A 20,563-nucleotide genomic window follows, 5' to 3' on the forward strand; every position below is an offset into this window, starting at 1 on the left:
ATATACGTGCGGACACAAGGAAACGTAGAAGCATTGCTATTGTTTGTTGCTTTATTCTGCCTTTGACTTACTTTTTTATGTCATGTTTTCTTTTAAAGTTATCTGCTCTGATCTGTAGTAATGTGGGTGCGTAATCGACTGTATTTGGACTAAAGATATCCTTGTCTGGCCGTATGTTTTCCTGGCCAGGCCTTTAGACTGTAAGCTGTATTCAAAGCATCGGGCAGAAAGTTATGCTGAAGACATGAGACATAAATAGTTTACTATTAAACCAGCTTTGTATTGTTTTTATTCCCATTCATTTTTAAAGCCTTTAAAAAAATCTTTAATTAATTGCTTTGCAGAATAAGTTGCTTTTGAAGGCTCACAACTAGCATTTTCATAGGCAGCCTGTTGGGGTTTTTTTAACCGCCAAAGGGCATAAACATACTTACAGTTTTCTATAGCCATCTGATGGCATGCATGCAGGGAAATAAAGATGTTCTCCTCCTGTATTTTCCCTTAAATGGCTTTGACCTGGAGAACAGATTATGTTGATTGGCATGAGAAAGAAGGCTATGATCTTATTTTCACTGTTTGTTATAGCTGTTTCAAACTTATCAAAGGAAGAAATAGAGGCTTTTTAGATGGCTGCTTGCCAACATCACTAATCAGAATTTTAATGAGCTTTTTCTTTTTGAGGCCTAAATTAGGTCTAATTAACAATATATAAAGCAAATGTATAATGCCATAAAAGGGATGCAGCCCACTGCCCATAGAACATGTTTCAGTCTTTTTACAAATAGAAATATTGAACAAAATACACATTCTTACGCTGGTTTAAATATATGTAGCTTTTTTTTTTTGTTTGTTTTTACTGTTATGCTTTAATTAATAAATTGCCTATAGAAAATGCAGTCCTAGAGTTTTATAACAACTCAGACGTCTCTGGAGGGGAATAATGCAGGTGCTTATGGCTGGACCCCCCCGTACGATTTCCGTTCACTTCCCCACAAACTCCTGAAAGCCCCGGTCTGACACGCGCCGCTATCGCGGTGACGGCGTGAGCTGGGCCCTTTTACTTCCCCGAAGTGCTCCATTTCCCATCATCACGTCTTCGGGTGGACCATGTGTTTCTATTGTTTGTGGGCTGGATGACTAGCCTGCAGCTCCCATTTCCCAACCGGCAGAAAAGGCACGGTTATATTTAGTCTACGCACACTGTTTTTCTCCAAGAACTTAAGACAGAAAATGATTAACAACTGCAAAACGTCATCCTCAAAACACAGCATTGTTTCTTCCCCCAAAGTCTCTTTTGTGCAAAGAGGGATAAGCCAAAAGGACTTTTCTCTTTCCCCCTTACAAGATTTTGTGGTTATTTACGGTCCCGCAGTTCAGTTCTCTCCATGTCTGGCTTATCTGTTACATATGAAATATTTCAAAAAAGGAAAGCATCTTTAATCAGAGTTGCTCAGATGCAGCTTAATGCAATTAAACGCCTCAAAGTATCGAATTGCAGCTTCTGCCTCAACAAACCATTTTATTCACATACTGAGACCATTAACCAAGCAGTCTCTTGCAAAGCCTTTTTCCAAATTTCATCTTTAGTAAACAAACTTAATTTCTTTATTCCGGCTAAATCAATATCTCCTCTGATTCATTTAGCTCATGAAACTAAACACAAAAAACAGCGGGAACAACGGGGGGGTAAAAAACCCGCCAAAGCACACCAGAACAGCGGGAATATAAGCCCCGAAACAACTACTCCCCCGCGCACAAACTCAGTCACCATTTCTAGTAGTATTGGGTTGAAGTGTTCCCAATACTTGAGCCAGACTTTAAGTGTTACTCTAGACCAGGTTTCTCTGCAAAGCTGTAACTAAAGTTTATGCTAATTGGTAGCATCCGTAGTTAAGAAGTCTATCGACTGACTATTGGCTTCGAACTAACATCAGGCATATGCTAAGTAAGCTTAAATAGCCATTTCAAATGTGTATTTCTTGAAGTGTGTAAATAAATATATTCACAGCAATCTCAAGGAAAGAGCCAAACCACAGGGCGGAGTGAGCCAGAATCATTTTGCATCTGTTACAACACTCAGGATAATGTTTTGGTTGATTTATAGTGGAAATATTTGTTTTTCAGCTGGAATTTTGGTAACTCGGAACAGATGTTCACAGCAACGTTGGAGTACTGTCTACCCATGCTTCTCTGTTAAATCAAGTGCTGTTAGACATTTAAACTAATCTAGGAAAAAATTAATATACTGTGAAATTACTGATCTTACAAAAGGTACACAGTAATGAGATTTCAATTCGATTATCTTTCCACTTTATCAGAATCTCTAGACATACACCACCACATGCAAAAAACTACCAGAGCTGCTAAAGTTCAGCTGTTTTGTGACCCCGAATGGAGAAGGGCTTGTCTATCAATACTTCTCCAAAGCCTTGTAGTGTTGAACCAAGTCAGTTTTCCAACTTTTTTCCACCTTCACCAAGCTAAGGAATATTTAAACAAGGGGAGGAAAGAAGGTCCTTGTAATGAGAAAGTTATTTGTATCTCCCAAAAATCATTAAGAATTCAGTATATTATTTTTAAAAAGTCCTATTTACATCACTTAAAGACCTCCAACTACAGAGCAGCCACAAGTACAGTCTTCTCTTCCCCACTGATTTATCATGTCCCTCAACGTTCGGCCAGAAAAGGAGAGGCATGTGTCTCCACACTCATTTAATTAGCCAGGGGAGCAGCGTGTTTTGAAATTCATAAACATCTTTAAATTCACTTCAGGGGCACCCAGCTCCTGAGCTCAGAAGCGAACGGCACTTGTGTCAATTTGGAGAAGCTGCCTTTTGTTCTTTTTTTTCCCCTTTTTTCCTCAGGAGGCAAGTTACAGTCTCCTCTCTAAGTGCAAACGTCCAAAGCTATGTGCTGATGTGAATTCCAGATTGCCAGTGGAGCTCTGCCTGATGTCTTTACCTTATGAAGGCTGTTGTTTCTTCTAGGAACTTTCAGATACTCTACTGCAATGTTCTTGCTTCCCAGGAAAGATCCAAATAAGCTGGCGTGCAGCTATTTAATGGTTATCCCATTTGCAGCTGCACTTCTTTCCAGGCAGCATCACCGTATTCTTAACGGCCGAAAGTGCTCAGTGTCAGAGAGGAGGCAGTGACTCGTTCCTGTGTAAAGCAAACATTTTGAATTACAGTTACTGCATTAAGCTCCTGAAGATGCTTCCTCACCGATTTGATGCGCTCGTACTGATGCGCGATAGCTCGCTCAGCCTGGCGGTCGGTCCTTAGTGCCGTCAGCTGAGCAGGGGAGGGGCGGAGCGGCTGGAGCTCGGCTCCTCTTCGGGCCCCGGCTGTTTGACCCCACCATGAAGAAGTGGAACCTCGGTACAAGCGTGTTGTGCAAATGCGGTACAAACACAGATTTTACTAGAATATGTTCCTTGCAAGCGAGTTAGTATTTATAGTGGTGAATGAGTCACCTTCTTAGATACCATGGATACAGCATTTCATCCGCTAACCCCCTTTAGTACAATCAGCTTTTCACAAGAGTTTGCACTCACACTTGTACAACCGAGGGGTTGTTTTGCTCCTCGGAGTGCTCCTTCCTCTCTGCCCTGGCGAGAACTGGAGCCAAGGGGCATTTGAAACCCCTCTACGGCCAAGAGGCTTCCATGCAACAGAAATAAAACTTCGACTGCTGTAGACTTTTAGACAAGCTTTTTAAAACACTTCTCTGATGCTTTGCTCAGCCATCCAGCACCACTATTTTATCTTGGTTGTTATCTGACTAGTCAACTGTTAGATTACGCAAGTTCTTCCTTGGAAAAGCTGTCCCTTCTGCAAGCAGGGCCGTATTGTCTCGTGCTCTCACGATGCTGCACCCTGTACTCCTGGTCATGGGTTTGAGAAATGTGTTCACTCTCAGTCTGTTTATAATCCCTTATATTTGGGGTTTAAGCTATAGGGCACCTCAAGACTGAGGCCCCAGCTGGGTAGGAAGAGCTGTGCAACAACACTGAAAGGCGCAGAGCTGGATCTGATCTTTATGGTACATGCGGTCCAGTTTTCATCGCTGGAAATTTTCTTCCATGTGTTATCAGATGGAGAAGTTCTGAACCATTTTTCTGATACTCTGAAGAATAAAATTTTCTTCTGACTGAAACCTTTACACCTGATCTGGAGTCTTCAGTTATCAAGACAGTTCGGTACAGGGGTTAAAGCACTCAGCTGGTGACTAGGTCTCATCTCTGCTGCCTCTGCCACCGCTTGCTGTGTGACCTTGGACAAGTCAGTTCCTGTCAGCATCGTCTCGTAGTTTGTCTCTATTTCCTGTGGGAGCAGTAGGAGGATCTCAAGAGAGTGACATCTGTATCTCAGGTGAATATTTGCAGCAGCTAGCTATGTGATTTCATACATCAATAAGGTAATGAGGTCTATTATGGCTTTGACAGATTGCAAGCCTCTTGTGCACGACAGCCAGGTACTTGTTTCCAGTAATGAGCCCTGCAGCAGTACTTTATATTTCTCTCAACCTCACAGTAATATCCTCTCGTTGCTCTCTCAAGCCCTGTTAACGACCTGTTCGGAGGTTGGGAGACGGCATCTGCTTAGTAATAGAGTAGGTATTGATCTCAGTTGTTGCAGATTCTGCACTTTGCTAGCACAGACAAACAGCCTGGTAATTACTCATCGTACCAAATCCGAACTGCCCAGGCCCCAGTTAGATTCTGAAGGTTTGATCCTGCCGGGTGCTGAATGCTTGTTGAGAGCTGAGCCATCCTCAGCACGGCAGAGTGGGTAAAGGTGCTCGGCGTGCTGCGGGGTCAGCCTGGCTTGGACAGGGAACCTGTGCACGATACTGTCCCGCAAGAAAACCCCTTGATTACTCTGGGTTACTAGTAGGTGAGACTAGTTTACTTACGAGTTGCACTGAGGTCCTTTGGAAGTCAGTCAAAGGCCTTTTTATGCTAAGATTAGTAGCTCATGAGCAATCTCTACTAGAACAATTCACTCTCGCTAGGCTGTTGAAATTTCTCAGGTGCCGTGGATCACTGCCACGTAGACTGGAAATCTGTGGCAACGGTGTATTTCTGCCATACGGGTCAGAAAAGGTCCGTTGTGGTCCCTGCCGCCGTCTTTGCTGGAAAGGTAACGCTGGCTTTAATAGAAACGTAGGATTTGCTGTCATCTGAAGGTGCTTGTAAATTTTAATGAAAAGTAAAATATGCATGAGTTCACGGGAGAGGATTTTGTAGCTCTAACACAAATTGCAGTTACAGACACAAAATGTTGCGCTTTTGGTTCATTTAGAGAATACACGTTTCAGCACTCAGGGACACCTTTATGGTAAGGCATCAGCACGGGCAGCGCTAGGGAGAGTTTGCAAATCAACAGAGAAAAAAAAGATTGATTTTAAGCTTTCCAGTTTTGTAATAGATTAAAAAAAATTAAAAGAAATCAGTCTGATTTAGCTTTTTTCCAGGTTGTAAGTGCTCCAGGGGAGTAGCTGCTGTTCCTGAGCAAGGGGATGTTGCGCACAGAGAAGCGAGCACCCCGGCAGCCTGGTCCTGGCCGTCCCCGTGCGCTGAGCGAGGCTGTAACAAAGGACGGCGACAGCTATTCCGAGCTGGTGCCTCCCCAAAGTCTCTTTGCTTTCATTCAGGCATGGGGGTTTTTTTCTGCTCCAATAGCTGCCATTCCCTATTGGAAAAAAAAATGTCAGCCAGGTTTCCTGCCGCAGAATTTTGCTCTGCTAGAGCCCTGCATGAAAGCAATCCACATTTCCCTGTCCCGTGTTTATTAGGTTCTGTTTTACAGCTGTTCACGTGGCTGCCGTAAAGACCAGCAGAACAGCCAACAAAATCCATCGCAATATTGCCATTGGGTTTTTCAAGAGAGGTAAAATTTTGCTCTAGCTCTGGGTCTTACTAAAGCAGATTGGGTTTAGTGACTTCTCCTTGTGCCTCAGTGTTTGGACAATACGGATCGTGTTTGCTTGCCTTGAGAACGCCAGAGGAACCACGGCGTTCCCGTGAGTATCAGCCTTGATCTGAGAGCAGGCGAGGTTTCCCTGGAAATGTGGTACCATTTCAAGTGGTGACTCCAGGGAGAAGCCTGCTAGCAGCCTTTTCATCTTCTCTGCACCTGGACTCATGAATAACCATAGGGAAGGCGGGAGCTAGATGAAAAGCAGCTAGGACCCATGTTGCTGTAGAGCTGTGGATTTTCCCGGGCATTAGCTCTAACTGGCTCCGCTCTTTCGGGGCTAGCCAGTATTTTAGCAGGTGTTTCAGCGTCTCCCTGAAGGGAGGCAGAGCAGCCCATTGCACCAGTGTGCTCAAGCAGCTCCACCTGGTTTTAGGTCATGTCAACAGCAAACCAGAGGGAACGGGAGGGAGAGCGCTGCCTCCTCTCCTACCTCAACTCCCGGGATCAGCCCGCTTGTGACCTGGCTTCAAGAGAGGCTGGAATCTAGTTGAATCCTGCTGTTATCTATAAGTTTAACATGGCCCCCACCTCCCAAAATTGCGTGAACCGGCACAGGGCTATCGTGGCTGAGGTGCTCATCCAGAATCTGCATGGAGATGTGCAACAGTCTTAAAAATCTTGACAGGTTAACTTTCAAGAAAATCTCTTGTTAAGCAGCAGTCACTACTAGCAATTACCATGCTTTTATCTGTAGCTGTCGGTGCACTGTAAAAAGTGGCTGTTATTCCCATTTTATAGAAGAAACAGATGTTCTAGGGACGTCTGAATAGATTTAATACAGAAATTGCATGCCTAAACGGTGTTCTAGAAAATCCCATCATTATCACATGACTGATTTTATTCAGTGCACCCAGGAATTCAGCAGATCTGCTGGTTGTACTTCGCTTCTCTTCTGATTTGGTTTAAAGCAATAGTTTTGAAGTTTTCATTGGACTCCCCTTCTGGGGCAGGGGAGAAGCTGAAGTGAGACTATCGTAATTTGCTTTTTGAGGCAGACTTTCAGGTAGGGATTTGTCTGAAACGTCTTGAGGTTTAATTTGGTTTTGTGATCAAGAGACGCAGCAGTCGCATTTGTGAAATCCAATTAGGCTCCAGCCCTGGCAGGGACACATGGCAGAAGGCACGTACGTCCATCTGACTCCCTGCCCTTCCCTGCTCTCAAAACCTTCAGCCTCCATGGCAGAGCCGTGCTTCTGATCTCAGGTATTTGGGATTACTGCAAACTCAGTTTACCTGCTTGGGAGCTGCCGAGTTGCAGTCCTTCCCTTGGGGACATGGCAGCTGACCAGGAAAAAGGCAGCGGAGAACCGCTTCCCTCTAGGGAGGGATCAGAACTGGCAGGGCAAGAGGAGAGCTAGGGATGGATGTTGTGCTGGCATCACTGCCGCAAACAACTGCTAAACACAGTCAGTGCTGAAAGCGATGGGGGCTGTGCTGTGGCCTGGGATTCAACAAAGAGATCACGGACGCTTCTGTGCGTATCTCTTTCATTTAAGCTTCCTGCATGGAGCTAGAACGGTCAGTACCTTTGCAGAGCAACTTTTATTTTTTTTTGATTGAGGACTTTCCGCTACAATAAGCTAGAAGTTGTTAGAGCAAGGAAGAGCTTACCTGAGAACGATCCTTTCTCAGGAACCAGCTCTTTGCGGAGTCAAGACGTGATGAGGCACCTGACCGTGTGCCACTGTCCTCACTCCCGGCTGCGCGGAGTCCCTTGGCTTGCCTTTCCCCTTTGGCTGTAGTGAAAAAAGAAACGAGACACTTTTCCTCACCTGGAGAGCAGCGATTCCTCTCAGCCACATCAGAAACCAAACTGCCGCTGTGCTGCCCACCTCTCGGGGCGACAGCCGGCCCTTGCTTGGAGGAGTCCTCTTGTAGCACCCGCTCGTGCTGTAGCAAAACTTCATTCCTGATGGCTGACAAGTTTTCTTGTAAGAGGGAATCTATATTTTTACGAATGTGGTGAAGTTACTAAGGCCTTTTCCTTCACTTTCCTGAAACTGTATTCACTTGTACGTAGGTTAATTTGCATGTGTTAATGACACATACCAGTCAGGCCAAGCAGTGACAACAAACCTGGACTGAAAGAGACTTCAGAGCTCTGAACCAAACCACCTCTGAGCACAGCAGTAAACCAGACTTCTCCGTTATCTTCAGCCAGCCACGGGACTTTCCTGTTGGCGTACGTGGACTATGGACTTGATTTCTGAGTTTTAGATCATTCGCTGCAGGACTCTGATAAACGGGTAGTGGAACACCACAGCCTATATTACCCTGCTACTGCAGCATCTACAATGAGAATGGGTTAAGCACATATGTAGAGAGTTTAGGCTCAAGTGACTGGGCTGCGTTCCCAAAGATGAGCAGACGGAGAAATGAACAACATTAGATTAATTGCATTTACACATTTTCCTTTAATAATAAGATGATTCTTTGTGGTTCCATCTTTCAAATAGCCAAATAACAAGACAATCATACTCTAACACTGTTGGCGTCCTATTTCCTCTTCCTTTTTATTATCTACAACACTTTTGTATTTCATTTGAAGGAATAATATGTTCTGAGCGTGGCAGGCAGCTTGCTTAATGGGCTTCTCTGCTCCTGCTCATGCCTTGGCATCAATTATATACAGTTGTCTTTGACTTGGAACGTGTAACCCCCATGGTGACTAATTACAGTACCTAACGTTAGGGTCCCCAGTGGCACAGGCTCGAGATTAATAAATGCGGTTCAGCCTGCTGCTTGGGGACTGAAAGCCTCTCTAGCCCTGGGGAGCTCAGGGCTCTTGGTTTCCTCAGGCTGTTGGGGTCAGAAAGGAACGGTGACGCACTATGAGCCTTTGGAGTAAAAATGAAAACATTAGAAGGAACCCCAAAGCTTTGCCTTTCCTAAGATCCTTTCTCTTTCCCATATCAGTGCTTTTATTGTTATATTTTTATTTTAGCCCACAAACACTTTTATTTCTTTTTCCATTTTAATCATATGTTTTAATGAGTTTTCTTCACATAGAAAAGCAAGGATTGGCCTTGATGATAATCATAATTGGGCCATAGGGAAATATTGACTGCCTAATAGCTAAAGAGCAGGGTACTTAAAAAGAGATTAAGACATTTATGATCAGTGTGTGGCTTTTGGGGGTCAGGGCGAAATTGTGACTTATCGAAAGCAGCAGCAAAACTACTGATTTTTCATGGTTTGCTTTTAGCCAAGCAGCCTAGCAATCAAACCGATATTCCCCATAATGACTGTCTTGAGAAGCTGGATTCTTCCTCGCCAAGCCGAGTGATCGTTTCAGCAAACTCCCTTGCTGCAGCCCCAGTGAATAAGGCACCATCATATAGTTGCAGTTCAATATCCCTGTTCATCAATATCCTTCATAACTTGAAGGAAGAACATAGCTTATGTGTGATGCGGTAAAGATGCTGGACTAAATTCTGTGAGTCTCAAGTGCCGTTGGAACTACCAAACAGATCGTTGCACTTTCTGTTATGCTGAGAATAGCTGAACCTAGCAGACATATATGCTCTAATGCAAGAAAATATCCGTAGACAGTAATTAACCCTATACATATTTAAGCTCAGCTAACATTGGAAGCTGTAAATGGAGATCCTTATCATACACATCAGGTCAAACACGGCTTTATGGTGTCAGGAACAGAATTTTCAGGGGACACACTAACCTCCCAAAACATAACTGGGAGCAGGAGGCATAAAGATTTTTTTCATATATTCCCTTTAAGTGAACAGCTTTAACTAGTTTGGGTTTAACTCAGATACTGTATCATGGGGACAAAATCAGTATTGGTTATTAGATTTCCAGTTCCCATCCTCATATTTGGAAACATGAGGCTCTATTTGTAACAGACTTTGGCCCATTCAATTTTTTTCAACTATATGACTTAATGACAAATGATACAAAAACTCATTGCGTCATTGTGGGAAGGAAATTCAATACTATTATCTTGTAATAAAATACCTTACCTTAAAAGAGCATTATGAAAAGATCAACCTATTAAATCCATGGCAACATCAGCCACTGTCTGGGGAAAAAAAATCTAGAATGAGCAATAAATAATCAAGCCACCAAAACCATGAACAGAATCTGGATGGTACAACCCGTGAGATGACCAGTATTTTTAGTATTACATGAAAACAATCCCCAGGGAAAGGCAAAGCTGGTTACAGAGGACAAAGGTTAGGCTTTATTCATTAGTATTTGATTTTTGGTATGCTATCATTGCAAGCAGTAAGGGGAAAGATTTACTAAGGTATTTAGGTACCTAAACATGCCTAGCAGCATTTATAGCAGCATCTAAGTAGGTTAGGTGCCTAATGCCCATTAACTCCATCAACATCTTTAAGCTGCTAAACATCTTTGCAAAGCTGGCCCCTGAGCCTGAGCTGGAGGTGCCTCTGTCGAACTGATGTGCCTGCACGCGTTTACGGCTGCGGAAGCTCAAGCCGATGCTCCCGGGAGTAGGGTGGTAGGAACCATAGAGGAGGACCAGGAGCACAGAAGTGAACAAAGGTTCCGGAGCCGACTTCAAGTTTTGCTGCTGACTTAAGCTAGAGCCACACGAAATTCACTCAGAGCAGTATTTGCAAAAAGGCCACCGAATTTTGGTGCTTGGTTCGGAATGAGCATTAAGGTTTCTGACTCAGTGAGTTTCTTGAGCGTTAAGAATCCTATCAGTTCCCAGAAAAGCCAAGATTTCACAGGCCAAGTCATGGCAGCATTTGCTGAACCTCAGGAAGGCCTTTCCACTCGTCAGTCCTGACAGCCTGGCCTGTCCCACAGCCACAAACATTTTTCTTACAGGCTTTTCCGTGCCTTACCTCAATGCCAGCAGACACCCTCCTGCGCGTCAGAAACAGACTTGAAGAAATCTACCAAATCATTTGCTTCAGGTTCGTCAAGCAGCCCGTCACGAGAAGCATTTGAATAGCTGGGGTAGATCGACCCGCGTTAAACGCTTTGCTTGACTGAACCTGTCGCTCAGTACTCCGGCTTCTCAGGTTTATCTTCTGCAGCAAACCACACGCCGTGCAACCCGGCTCTCGGGCAGCGGGTGCTCCTGTTAGGGCAGGAAAGCGGGATTTGTTCGTTCTCTCTCTCTCCTTTGCTGACCGTTGGGGTTTTGCCCCTTTACATGTCTACAACAATTCTAGAAAATAAGCAAGAGCTGATTCAGTAACGTGCATAGCTCGAGTAGATGAAGAAGTGATTTGTACTGTTAAACTACCTGAGAAGTAAGTGCTTTCTATCGCTGGAATGTGTACTCTAAGTACACGAGATCTCCACCACCACAAATGTTTTTGAGTGCAAAGAGGAACGGCAGTCTGCATCAGTTACGGGTTTAAAGGGGATGGTATTAAACTTCTCTAGAAAGGTGGCTTTCTAGGCAAAGTCCGAGCAGGATCATCCTTTGAGCATAACGCGACTTGAGACTTTACAGTGAAATTCTCTGCAGAGTCTGGCACCGCTGCAAACCCTCGAGAGTCCTCAAGGCTCCAAATGAAATGGGTGTCAGAACAGATTTAGCGCTGTGAGGTTGGTCCTCGCTTTGCGTTAAATGTCTGTGTGCATATAGCAACTGGTTTTTCCCTCCCAACTGATCATAAAAATCCAGAGTCTTTATGTATTTACATATATAATAACTATATCTTTTCTATAGACTTTACTGTAGAAAACTAGAGCGCAGCCCTTATACGGCAGCGTGGCCGTGCCCCGCCAGCACGTACGCCGGGCCACGATGAGTATGTATGTGGTCTATGGAATGGGCAGCTCCCATATGTACGTGTGCTTATGTTTATCTGGTGGGGTTGATGAAAGGCTCATCTAATTTACTGAGACACTGAGCAGCGTTACAAGGAAATTATTTAGCACCTGTGAAGCTGAGTATCTAATACGCCTGTGTAGGTATTTGTGTCAAGCGATTTGCTTTGATGGGAGAATGTGCTGTTTTAAATTTACTGGAATATTTGCAGTATCTGAAGGGCAGTGTGGTGCAAGTATTCAGGTAAAGATTAACACCAGTGTGTACCAGAACACTATTTTTCACAATGTCACCTTTACGTGGAAAATAAATAGAGGTACAGGAATCATTTATGGCCTGGTGGCCACTCCCTTATGAAGCTCTAGTTTCATTATTTTGAAGGATAACACGTGCACTTTCATTTCTTTTCCATGTATTTTTTTTTTTTATTCTGGAATAAAAATGAAAAGTTGTTTACAGTGTTGTATATTTTGACAACTGCTCTTTACAAATTCTTTTTAAGTTATCCTAGAACCATTTTCTCAATATACACAGTTCAGCTTAATCAAAATAATTTCACAAACTATTTCACGGAAAGGAAGAGACAAGGGGAGATAGAGAGAAATAACCTAGGAAACAAGTATGCCAGCGTACAAAAATAGATTAGAACATTTGGAGATTGTAGGTATGAAAATGTAGTCTCAACAGAGGAGAATTTGAACTAGCAGATTATCTGAAGAGGTAATGCTTACCGGAGAAGCAGCTAGAGAGAGGCAGAGATCTATTTCTAACATCTTTAATTTCTAGGCAAATTTTTAAGAGAGAGGGAGAAATAGCCTCCAGGTTTCTGAAACGTTCTCATCTGTGGGTGGAGAGGGCAAGCAGAGCCGGCAGAACGCCAGCCCCGTGTCTCCATTTCTCCCCCTCGTGCACAGCAAGCTGGGCACTGCCCGCTCCGAGCCAGAGATCCCTACGTGCTCCCCAGGAAGGGCAAGCAGAATGCGCGTAGCTGTCCTCCTCCAGCTGATCTACCAGGACAGCTTTAAATTGCTCTCTGTAAAGACTCTGCTCATGCAAGCCTGTCTGATCCAGAGTCTCTGTCCCTAAATAGCTTCTCCTATTTGAAGCACCCAGCCAGCTGTCACAAAGCCACTAGCAGAATAAATCAAGACTGTGAGGGTCAAGTGGAGATTCTCTTGAACAGAATTGGGAAACTGGAATCTATATGCAATCCGGATAGCGTGGAAGTATGAACTGAAAGCATCTGTCATAAGGCATCCTAATGACTACTAAGGCTATGGCAAATATCGCAAGGAATTCATATATATCCTCTACAGGTCATGAGTCTGTGCCATTTTCAGAAAAGGGATTTAAATAAAAACGCTTCTATCTACAGTGTCCGACCCTGAAACTGAAGCACACGCTCTGTCCCTTCAGATTGTGTTCTCTGGGAACACAAGGGAGGCTGCGAAGCACGTTGGAGCCACTGAAGCAAAATATGGCTAAAGCATTTATGTGTTACTGCTATGAGAAGTTTTCTTAGAAATATAAGTTACTGTGGCTCTGCTGAGCAAGCTCTTGTTCCTAATCCACACCACCTGTGTAGATTCATGGATAATTTGGTTCTGACCTAGTTAAAAGTACAAAACAAATTTTCCTATTTGCTTATTCAATATATCCTGACATATACTTCCAGCGAAGGCTGCAAAAAAACCCTGTTGTGAGCTGCGCTTTGTTCCTCCAGGAAGAGCATTTGGTGATGAGCTCTACAGCTCACGGGCCAAATGCAGTAGATTGCTGCACTGCTATTCAAAGAAGAGAATTGACTTAGGGTTTAAAATAAATTTATATTATTTTTGATTCAAAAGGATCCACAGCTACAGTGTGCCTGACTTGGCACAGCTCTGTAATGCTAAGGACAGAGCGTGGCATAGGCACCAGAACTGCAAATAAGTCTGGTCTTCATATCCATTCCTCAGAGTGCAAGGATTTTTAAACCCAGTGCCACATCTGCTGCAAACAGACCTCAAAAAATGTGATTGCACAGCCTCAGCCCTTTGTACTGGCTAACGGAGGTGAGCTGGGGCACAGAAGTGTGCCTGAACTTTTCCAGGGATGTTCAGAAGTCCTTAAGCGTGCTGCTCAGAAAATGGCAGGTTGCAGCCTGCGCCTTCCTCACACTGTTACAACCCCGTTCTCCTTCTTGGGCTGAAGGTCAGAAATAGGGTTTTTCTTTGGCGTATTCATCAGTGCTTCCGCAAAGTTTCAGATCCTTCTTTCATTCATTAGTCAACACTTACCATATATGTTATACACACAAACACATATATATAAAGCACAAACACACACATATATATACAGAGCCTCCAGAAAAATGTAGCATAGAATCGTACGTTTGACAAAGCTGGCGTCATGCATTGTGCTGCGAATAATGAGATTTAAAATACTCTGTGCTATTGAGGTACAGCGAAACCTGTTCATTAGATTGCACCAGCACCCCCTGTCATTTTCTATATCCTCTTTAAATCATCACCAATGTGTACAAAATGATTTTGTTCTACTTAAAGACCAACTTTGAGGAGGTGACTGATTTCTGCTGATCCTGGAGGTGGATTCACAGGTTTCATTGTACTTGAAACTTCACAGCTTCCACTGAAGTATTTGATGCATGTACGTATCGGTTTAGCAGAGTACAAAAGTGGAATAATTTTCATTCTTGCCTCATATTGTTGACAGAGTATGGTGTCCTCTACCAAAACTGTTTCTTTTTACTTGACAACTTATCAAAGACTCATTTTCCTACAGCCCAACCACCAATCTTAATAAGTATTTGTTTTAAAAGTCGCCAGGGCTCCGATACTTGTAATAAATTGCTAAATTTCTGTTAGCAAAACTTACTTGCAAATTTCTTCCATAAAAATAAAAATTTTCAGTAGTTAAAGAAAAGGCATTTACTTTACACTTACTAGCATTAGCTAAAAACAAACGCCTCACCTTGCATCTTTCAGTCAACCACCAGCTGGAATCTACCATGTGAAATTACAACCGATGTCCCAACCTTAACTCTCATGCTGGTCAAAGCTGTGAACATTTCACTTCAGGTCAGCGGAGTTAGGCCAATAGAGAAGTCACAAAAAGACTGGATCAGGCCTTAGGTAAGACTGATCCCTGCACACCGAACTGGGACAGGTTAAGGACTGAGGGGAGGCTTCTGCAGCGCCTGCGTCTTTTGTCGCACCCATCAATAAACCCACCTCAAAATGGCAGAACTTCCTCTGACTCGAAGGGGAGAAACGTCATCAGGTACTACTACATTAGACTAGATAGTACGTAGACTAAAAAAGCGTGCATCTTCTCACTAGTGTACTGAAACTAGACAAACTACTTTGTCAACAGATGTCCTCAGCTCTTGGACCCAGGAAGCTCTCTCATTCCATCGTCATCATCCTCAGAGCAAAGCAAGCTTAGCGCACTTGTTACGGGATGGATCCATGACGTTGTCTGTGTCACATGGCTAAAATGAAACAAGAAATGCTGTTAGCAACCCAAAAGAGGTTTACCGATCTCAAACCAAGAAATACCAGATGGAGTCTGGAGTTCTAACGATCATCACAACACTTTCAAATACAGAATTCTCTTTTTCTTGCCAACTATGAGATTTTTACAAACAAAATGTGGAGTCTTCTGGGTGCTAGAACTTGAACTGAAGGTCTCATTTCCCAATACATTAGAGAGAATGCTTTTGTAAGAGATACAGACTGGTGACATTTCCTGTTAATTAATGGAGCTGTTGACAATTAACCTAGCAACAGTGTACAGCCCAGACTAGCAAAGTCTTACAAGACCCCAACAAACTAGCAAGGTATTAACATTGCCATGTTAGTTAAAGCCTGAGGCATAGTGGTCAAGAGGAAGTTGACCAAATGTTGAATCACATCATGGAAATACATTCAGTTTGTTAGAACATCAACTAATATTCTGGCATCATTAAGTCATTCCTCTTCTTGCAGAAAAAGGTGGATAAATAAATCCAAAAAAGGATGTTCTTCACATGTCCTCTAGACCAAAGTCTGGACGTGCTTCCACAGCCTTTGCACGTGTAATAAAAGGGAGTCAGTAGTACTTTTTAAGGCTTAAACCCTACATTTGCCATGCAGTCTAAGCTGCTTTATAGGTTTTGGTAAGCTTCTACATGAATGGAAAGAACCCGATCAAGGCTCGCTAAGGACAGATAAATGGAACAGGCTTACTGTTTGCGGGTGAGAACACTGTACACCTTATGATTGGTAGTATGCATGCTAGCCATACTGTGTGTGGGCAAGACACAGCCTCTTCTCCCTTCTGGAATAATGTGTTCTTGGTAAAGGAAATAGCTTCTTTGCACTTAAAAAAATCTTGCTAATAAATTCACAGTTTTTATAGCCAAGTCAGTGCAAAGATGAATTTTGTAATATAAGGTCATTACAGGAACTAGCTGAAAAATGTTGTACGTATAACATACACCACAAAAGACAAACAGCTCTTCTCACAACTTCTAACATACAGTGCACCTATACTCACCTTTCAGGTGCACTGGTTTAATTAAATAGGAAATGCCATGATGGAACTACTCCAGATTTACCTTTTCAAGTGAAAACAGATTTTGTCTTTCTGTCTTCAAGAATGGTCTCTTGAATATTTGATTATGGAAACTGATACCTTAAAGTAGGAATTTGAGTCAATGTTCCACTACACAGTTATGGGTATGGGGATCACTATTCCAGTCAACACGATCGTGCCATGACCTTACCTTGTCTTCACACCTTTCATTTGAGTATACTGAGCTCAGAATAAGTTGGATATGATGAGGACAGCAATACTGTTTACCAAGAGATAAATACGATGCTAACGTAAATCACATCTCGAGCTATATTAACCGATTAACCTCTCTCTGAACTGATAATCTGTGAATTTAGCCACTACTTCAACTGACGCAAAGCCTGAGTAAGGACCAAGCAAGAAAAACAAAATGTGGAAGATAAAGGTCATATGCTGAATTCTTATCCTTAAAAAAAGCAAACCCAAAAGCTCCACTTATGTGTAAAAACAATTCATAAATGCTTTTTTGGCCAGAGCAGCACTGGATGGACTCCATTCCTTCATGAGTATATTACAAAAAACGTGCATCACCTTACTGGAGCTGTAGAGATCAGTCTCACAGAAGTTAAAACAGAAGTATAACTGCACAACAGGTAGCTACAGAAAATATAACACAGCAGGTACAGTAATCATTTCATTCTAAGAAACAGAATGTACCATTTTTACTAAGAATGAGAGCAACTTGCCAAAAGTTTCCAATATTTACCTTTAGAAAGTCAGATGATAGCCAACACGAAGAATATGAAGAGAGTCCTTTTACAATGTTTTATGAGAGATTTATGAATAAAATCTGTCTAATCAAGAACATCATTCCCATTATTCCACGTCACAAGGAAACATATGTATTCATATTTATATTAGGAATATATTTATATTTGTACATATACTAAGGAAAACGTCTTTGCTGTATTTTTCTGCAATGTTTTCTATAATGTTAGGAAATACCCTTTTTTTCCCCCCCAATTAAAAAATTTAGTCACTATGGCTTAATACTGAAGATAGGACTCTAAATTATAAAGTCCCAGCATGTGATTTCATTTATCTGCATAATGACACAGAACTCCCTCCAATACCTGCGGAATCACGGGAGCTGAACGAACTGGATGCCATCCATTCCGGCTCTGCCAATGCAGGATTTATTGCCTGCAGTACTATTTTAAGTGTTTATATTGTCTGCTTTTATCAAGCCATTTCTCAGCAATCCATTACTGAATTTAAATAAGAACAAAATTATTTTGAATTCCCCCTTTGCATTTGACTTCCCCATGTAGCATGCCTTGACACGCTGTGCACCAAATCTCCTCATCAGCATTCAGTATCAATCCTGTGAAATGGGAGAAACTGCACAGGAGTACAAGAGCTACGTGGTAAAGCATTCACAGGTCTTTGATGTAACAAACTAAAAATTTCTTTGTTTATTCTTCAAAAGATTTTCCTCCTACATACCTTAGGACCAGGAGGCAAAAGATAGCATGCCTAACTTCTGCTAGCTGCTGTAAGAACTCGATTTTTTTTCTCGTACAAATTAAATGCAAAAATTCTCCAGATCTTTAATAGTGCAGAATTGTGACATTGAAATCAGGATTACAATTTGCTATATTCAATGCCATAACACTGTTTAATCACTGGTAAGAAAGAAGAGAACTGATTTTCATCCATTTTCAAAATATTTGGGGCCCAATTTTGCTCTAACGTCAATCTGCTGTAAATGCTTCTGATTTGTACTCAGTTCTTTTAAACTTGCGCTAGACTTTATCCCATGAACGCTTCTACTAGAACACTTTGTTTTAAACCCTTTGCTAAAATCCTTACTAGGAAAAGAACTCTTATAAATAAACATTAAGTCCAGATACCACGTCTCACATTGTAGATAGACACGCACAATACGCACAGATTATTTAGGTACAGAATAAATGTATAACCCCCTCGCTATTTATTTTTAGCTCTCCAAAAGTGCTGTGGCTAAAGAGCTTTGACATAATCAGTCCAAAGAGATAATCCCAGATTTACTGGTTTGCAGAACATTCTTGTATCAGAAATATATCCTCTCTGATTTGTGTGTTAGGGCTAGCAGTAAAAGTGAGAGGAAATTCAAATCTACCTCTAGGTTTTGCTTAATTGATGAAACAGTTTTGAATATTAAAGGAATATTTGGAAAGCCAGCATTACAAATCCTAAATTTAAAACATTTTCCATTTGCAAATGTTCCTGTTCAAAAGATTTTCAGAGCAATTAACAATATTTAAAGATTTTTAGGTTTTCAAACAAGTCATCGCTATCAGAGGGTAGCCAAATTTATTGTTAGAAAACAGAATCAGAAGCATTTGATCTGGAAATATGTCAGTAGCTTATTCTGTCTTTTTAACATTAGTAAATTGCAGGACAAATTTTAGATCTTGGAAAAACAAAACATGAGAACACAGGGATTTTTTTGGCAAAGAAATGGTAGCGAATTATTTAAAATACCGTTATAATTACCCTCCTTATGGCTCTTCTTCGCATGGAATATGATTTCTTTTAAAATGAGAACTTAAGACAATCTTTTAAGAAAAGAATAATTCAAAGAAAAATGCAAAGAAAAACCAAAGGAAAAGATCTCTGCACCTTTGTAAGATTTTGAGCATTATCAAGACATACTTTTCACCTTAAATTGTATTCTCCAACTAGGGCCAAACTCTGGAGCCCAAGAGGGACTCATGAAGAGCCTTGCAGACAACACAACTGCTGTAGGTCACTGTGCAGGATGCTGAGCTACCGAGCAGTCATGCGGTATTCTTTGAAGTTGGGGTTTTTCCCCCTTTTGACATCGAATGACATTCCTAACACCCGCCTGAATTTTTCCAGCGCACCAGGGTTACTTAGCTTTCAAAGGGAGCAATCTTGTGCACAACTCATTTGTTTGAGATCTGTTCAAGAGACAAGATGCAGCCTTAGACAATTAATCAATCTCTCATATCGAATAGGGACCGTTACTCGTTAGGGGCCAGATAGGATTTAGTTGTATCCGAACTTGGAAAGCCAGATTCTGGCCTCATATGAACCCTACGCTTCTCTACCACATTGAGCAGTACTGAAGATGAAAGCGAAAGCAGACCTCTGCCCATATGAAATAACACAACCCCAAGGTAGCTATTTTCCTGCCTAAATGAACGTACCCCATAACCCAAATCCATTTAATCAATAGTAGTAACTTTGCTAAACTTTTCATCTTTCTTACCTTACTTTTTGATTCCCCAAACTTCACTAGCCCTTTAAAACGCAATAACGCTCAGCTAAAGAGTATTGATGCTTGATGAAGCTTTTACCGATGGAAAATTTTTGCCAAGCCGCTGTCACAGTGCAGTACTGCTGCCAGCCGTAAGGCTGAGACATAGGAAACCGCACGCTCTGAAAGCTTTACCCTTTAGTGCTTTCACTGTTGTTATTGAAATAATCATAAAAAAATGTAGCAAATAGCACTGCTAGATGTGGATGCAATGGGTTGGCAGGGGGACATGCTCTATACTACCCAGAAATATATGCCGTATTGTGCTTTTTTTTAGACTTACATGCACATCCCAGTGGGAAGTTCTGAAGTTACTGTGAAAGGAGTATATGCCATCTGCTAGATGGCTAGCAATACGGGAGACTGTTCCTTTGTTACACACTGGTACGCAGCCCCCCATGCAGTGGTGGTTTGGAGGCTAATGAGGGCCAGAGCAACAGGAAAATAAAGAACAATGCCACTGAACGAAGATCCTGAAACTTAATCCTCCATTAGAAGTTGTACCATCTCCCCTGCTTGCTCTTGCACAGAATCTGTCTGTGGAGCTCTTTGCTGGACGACACACAGCTTTGCAAGATTTGTTTTAATTACTGCCTTTGTCTTGTGTTGCTGGGCCTTTCTGTTTCTGTCCCCCTGGCGCTTGGAACAGCCTTTTGCTTTGCAAGGATCCTTTTTCTCTTTAAAACTCACTGTTCCAAATCTTGCACCTTTGAGAAGGTACCTGGCTCTTTCATCTCTGTTTTGCTCGTACTTTTCTAACTTGCTGTTTTGAAGAGCAAATGCTGGGAGAATCTGCAAGGAATAGCTTATTCTGAACTGTAACTGAAGGATTTTAATTTAGGTGATAAGCAATTAGAACAAAATAAAACAACTGAATGACATCGATGCAAGTATAATCAATCAATCCTGAGGGCATCTAGG

At 42.1% G+C, this 20,563-nt stretch overlaps 1 protein-coding gene across 3 annotated transcripts in view; it reads right to left on the reverse strand.

Annotated features, from left to right (window-relative positions):
- Positions 1–12,175: 12,175 nt before the first annotated feature.
- Positions 12,176–20,563, reverse strand: part of STXBP4 (syntaxin binding protein 4) — a 74,622-nt gene continuing 66,234 nt past the window's right edge. For 2 of the 3 annotated variants that reach the window (XM_054846480.1, XM_054846481.1), the window contains exon 23: positions 12,176–15,253. In XM_054846480.1, coding sequence (XP_054702455.1) covers positions 15,142–15,253 — 112 coding nt within the window. In that variant the 3' untranslated portion in view covers positions 12,176–15,141. The remainder of the gene's footprint in view (positions 15,254–20,563) is intronic. The other variant, XM_054846482.1, reaches the window with a different exon arrangement.

The sequence above is a fragment of the Grus americana genome, chromosome 18 (genome assembly GCF_028858705.1).
Source record: "Grus americana isolate bGruAme1 chromosome 18, bGruAme1.mat, whole genome shotgun sequence".
Taxonomy (NCBI): Eukaryota; Metazoa; Chordata; class Aves; order Gruiformes; family Gruidae; genus Grus; species Grus americana.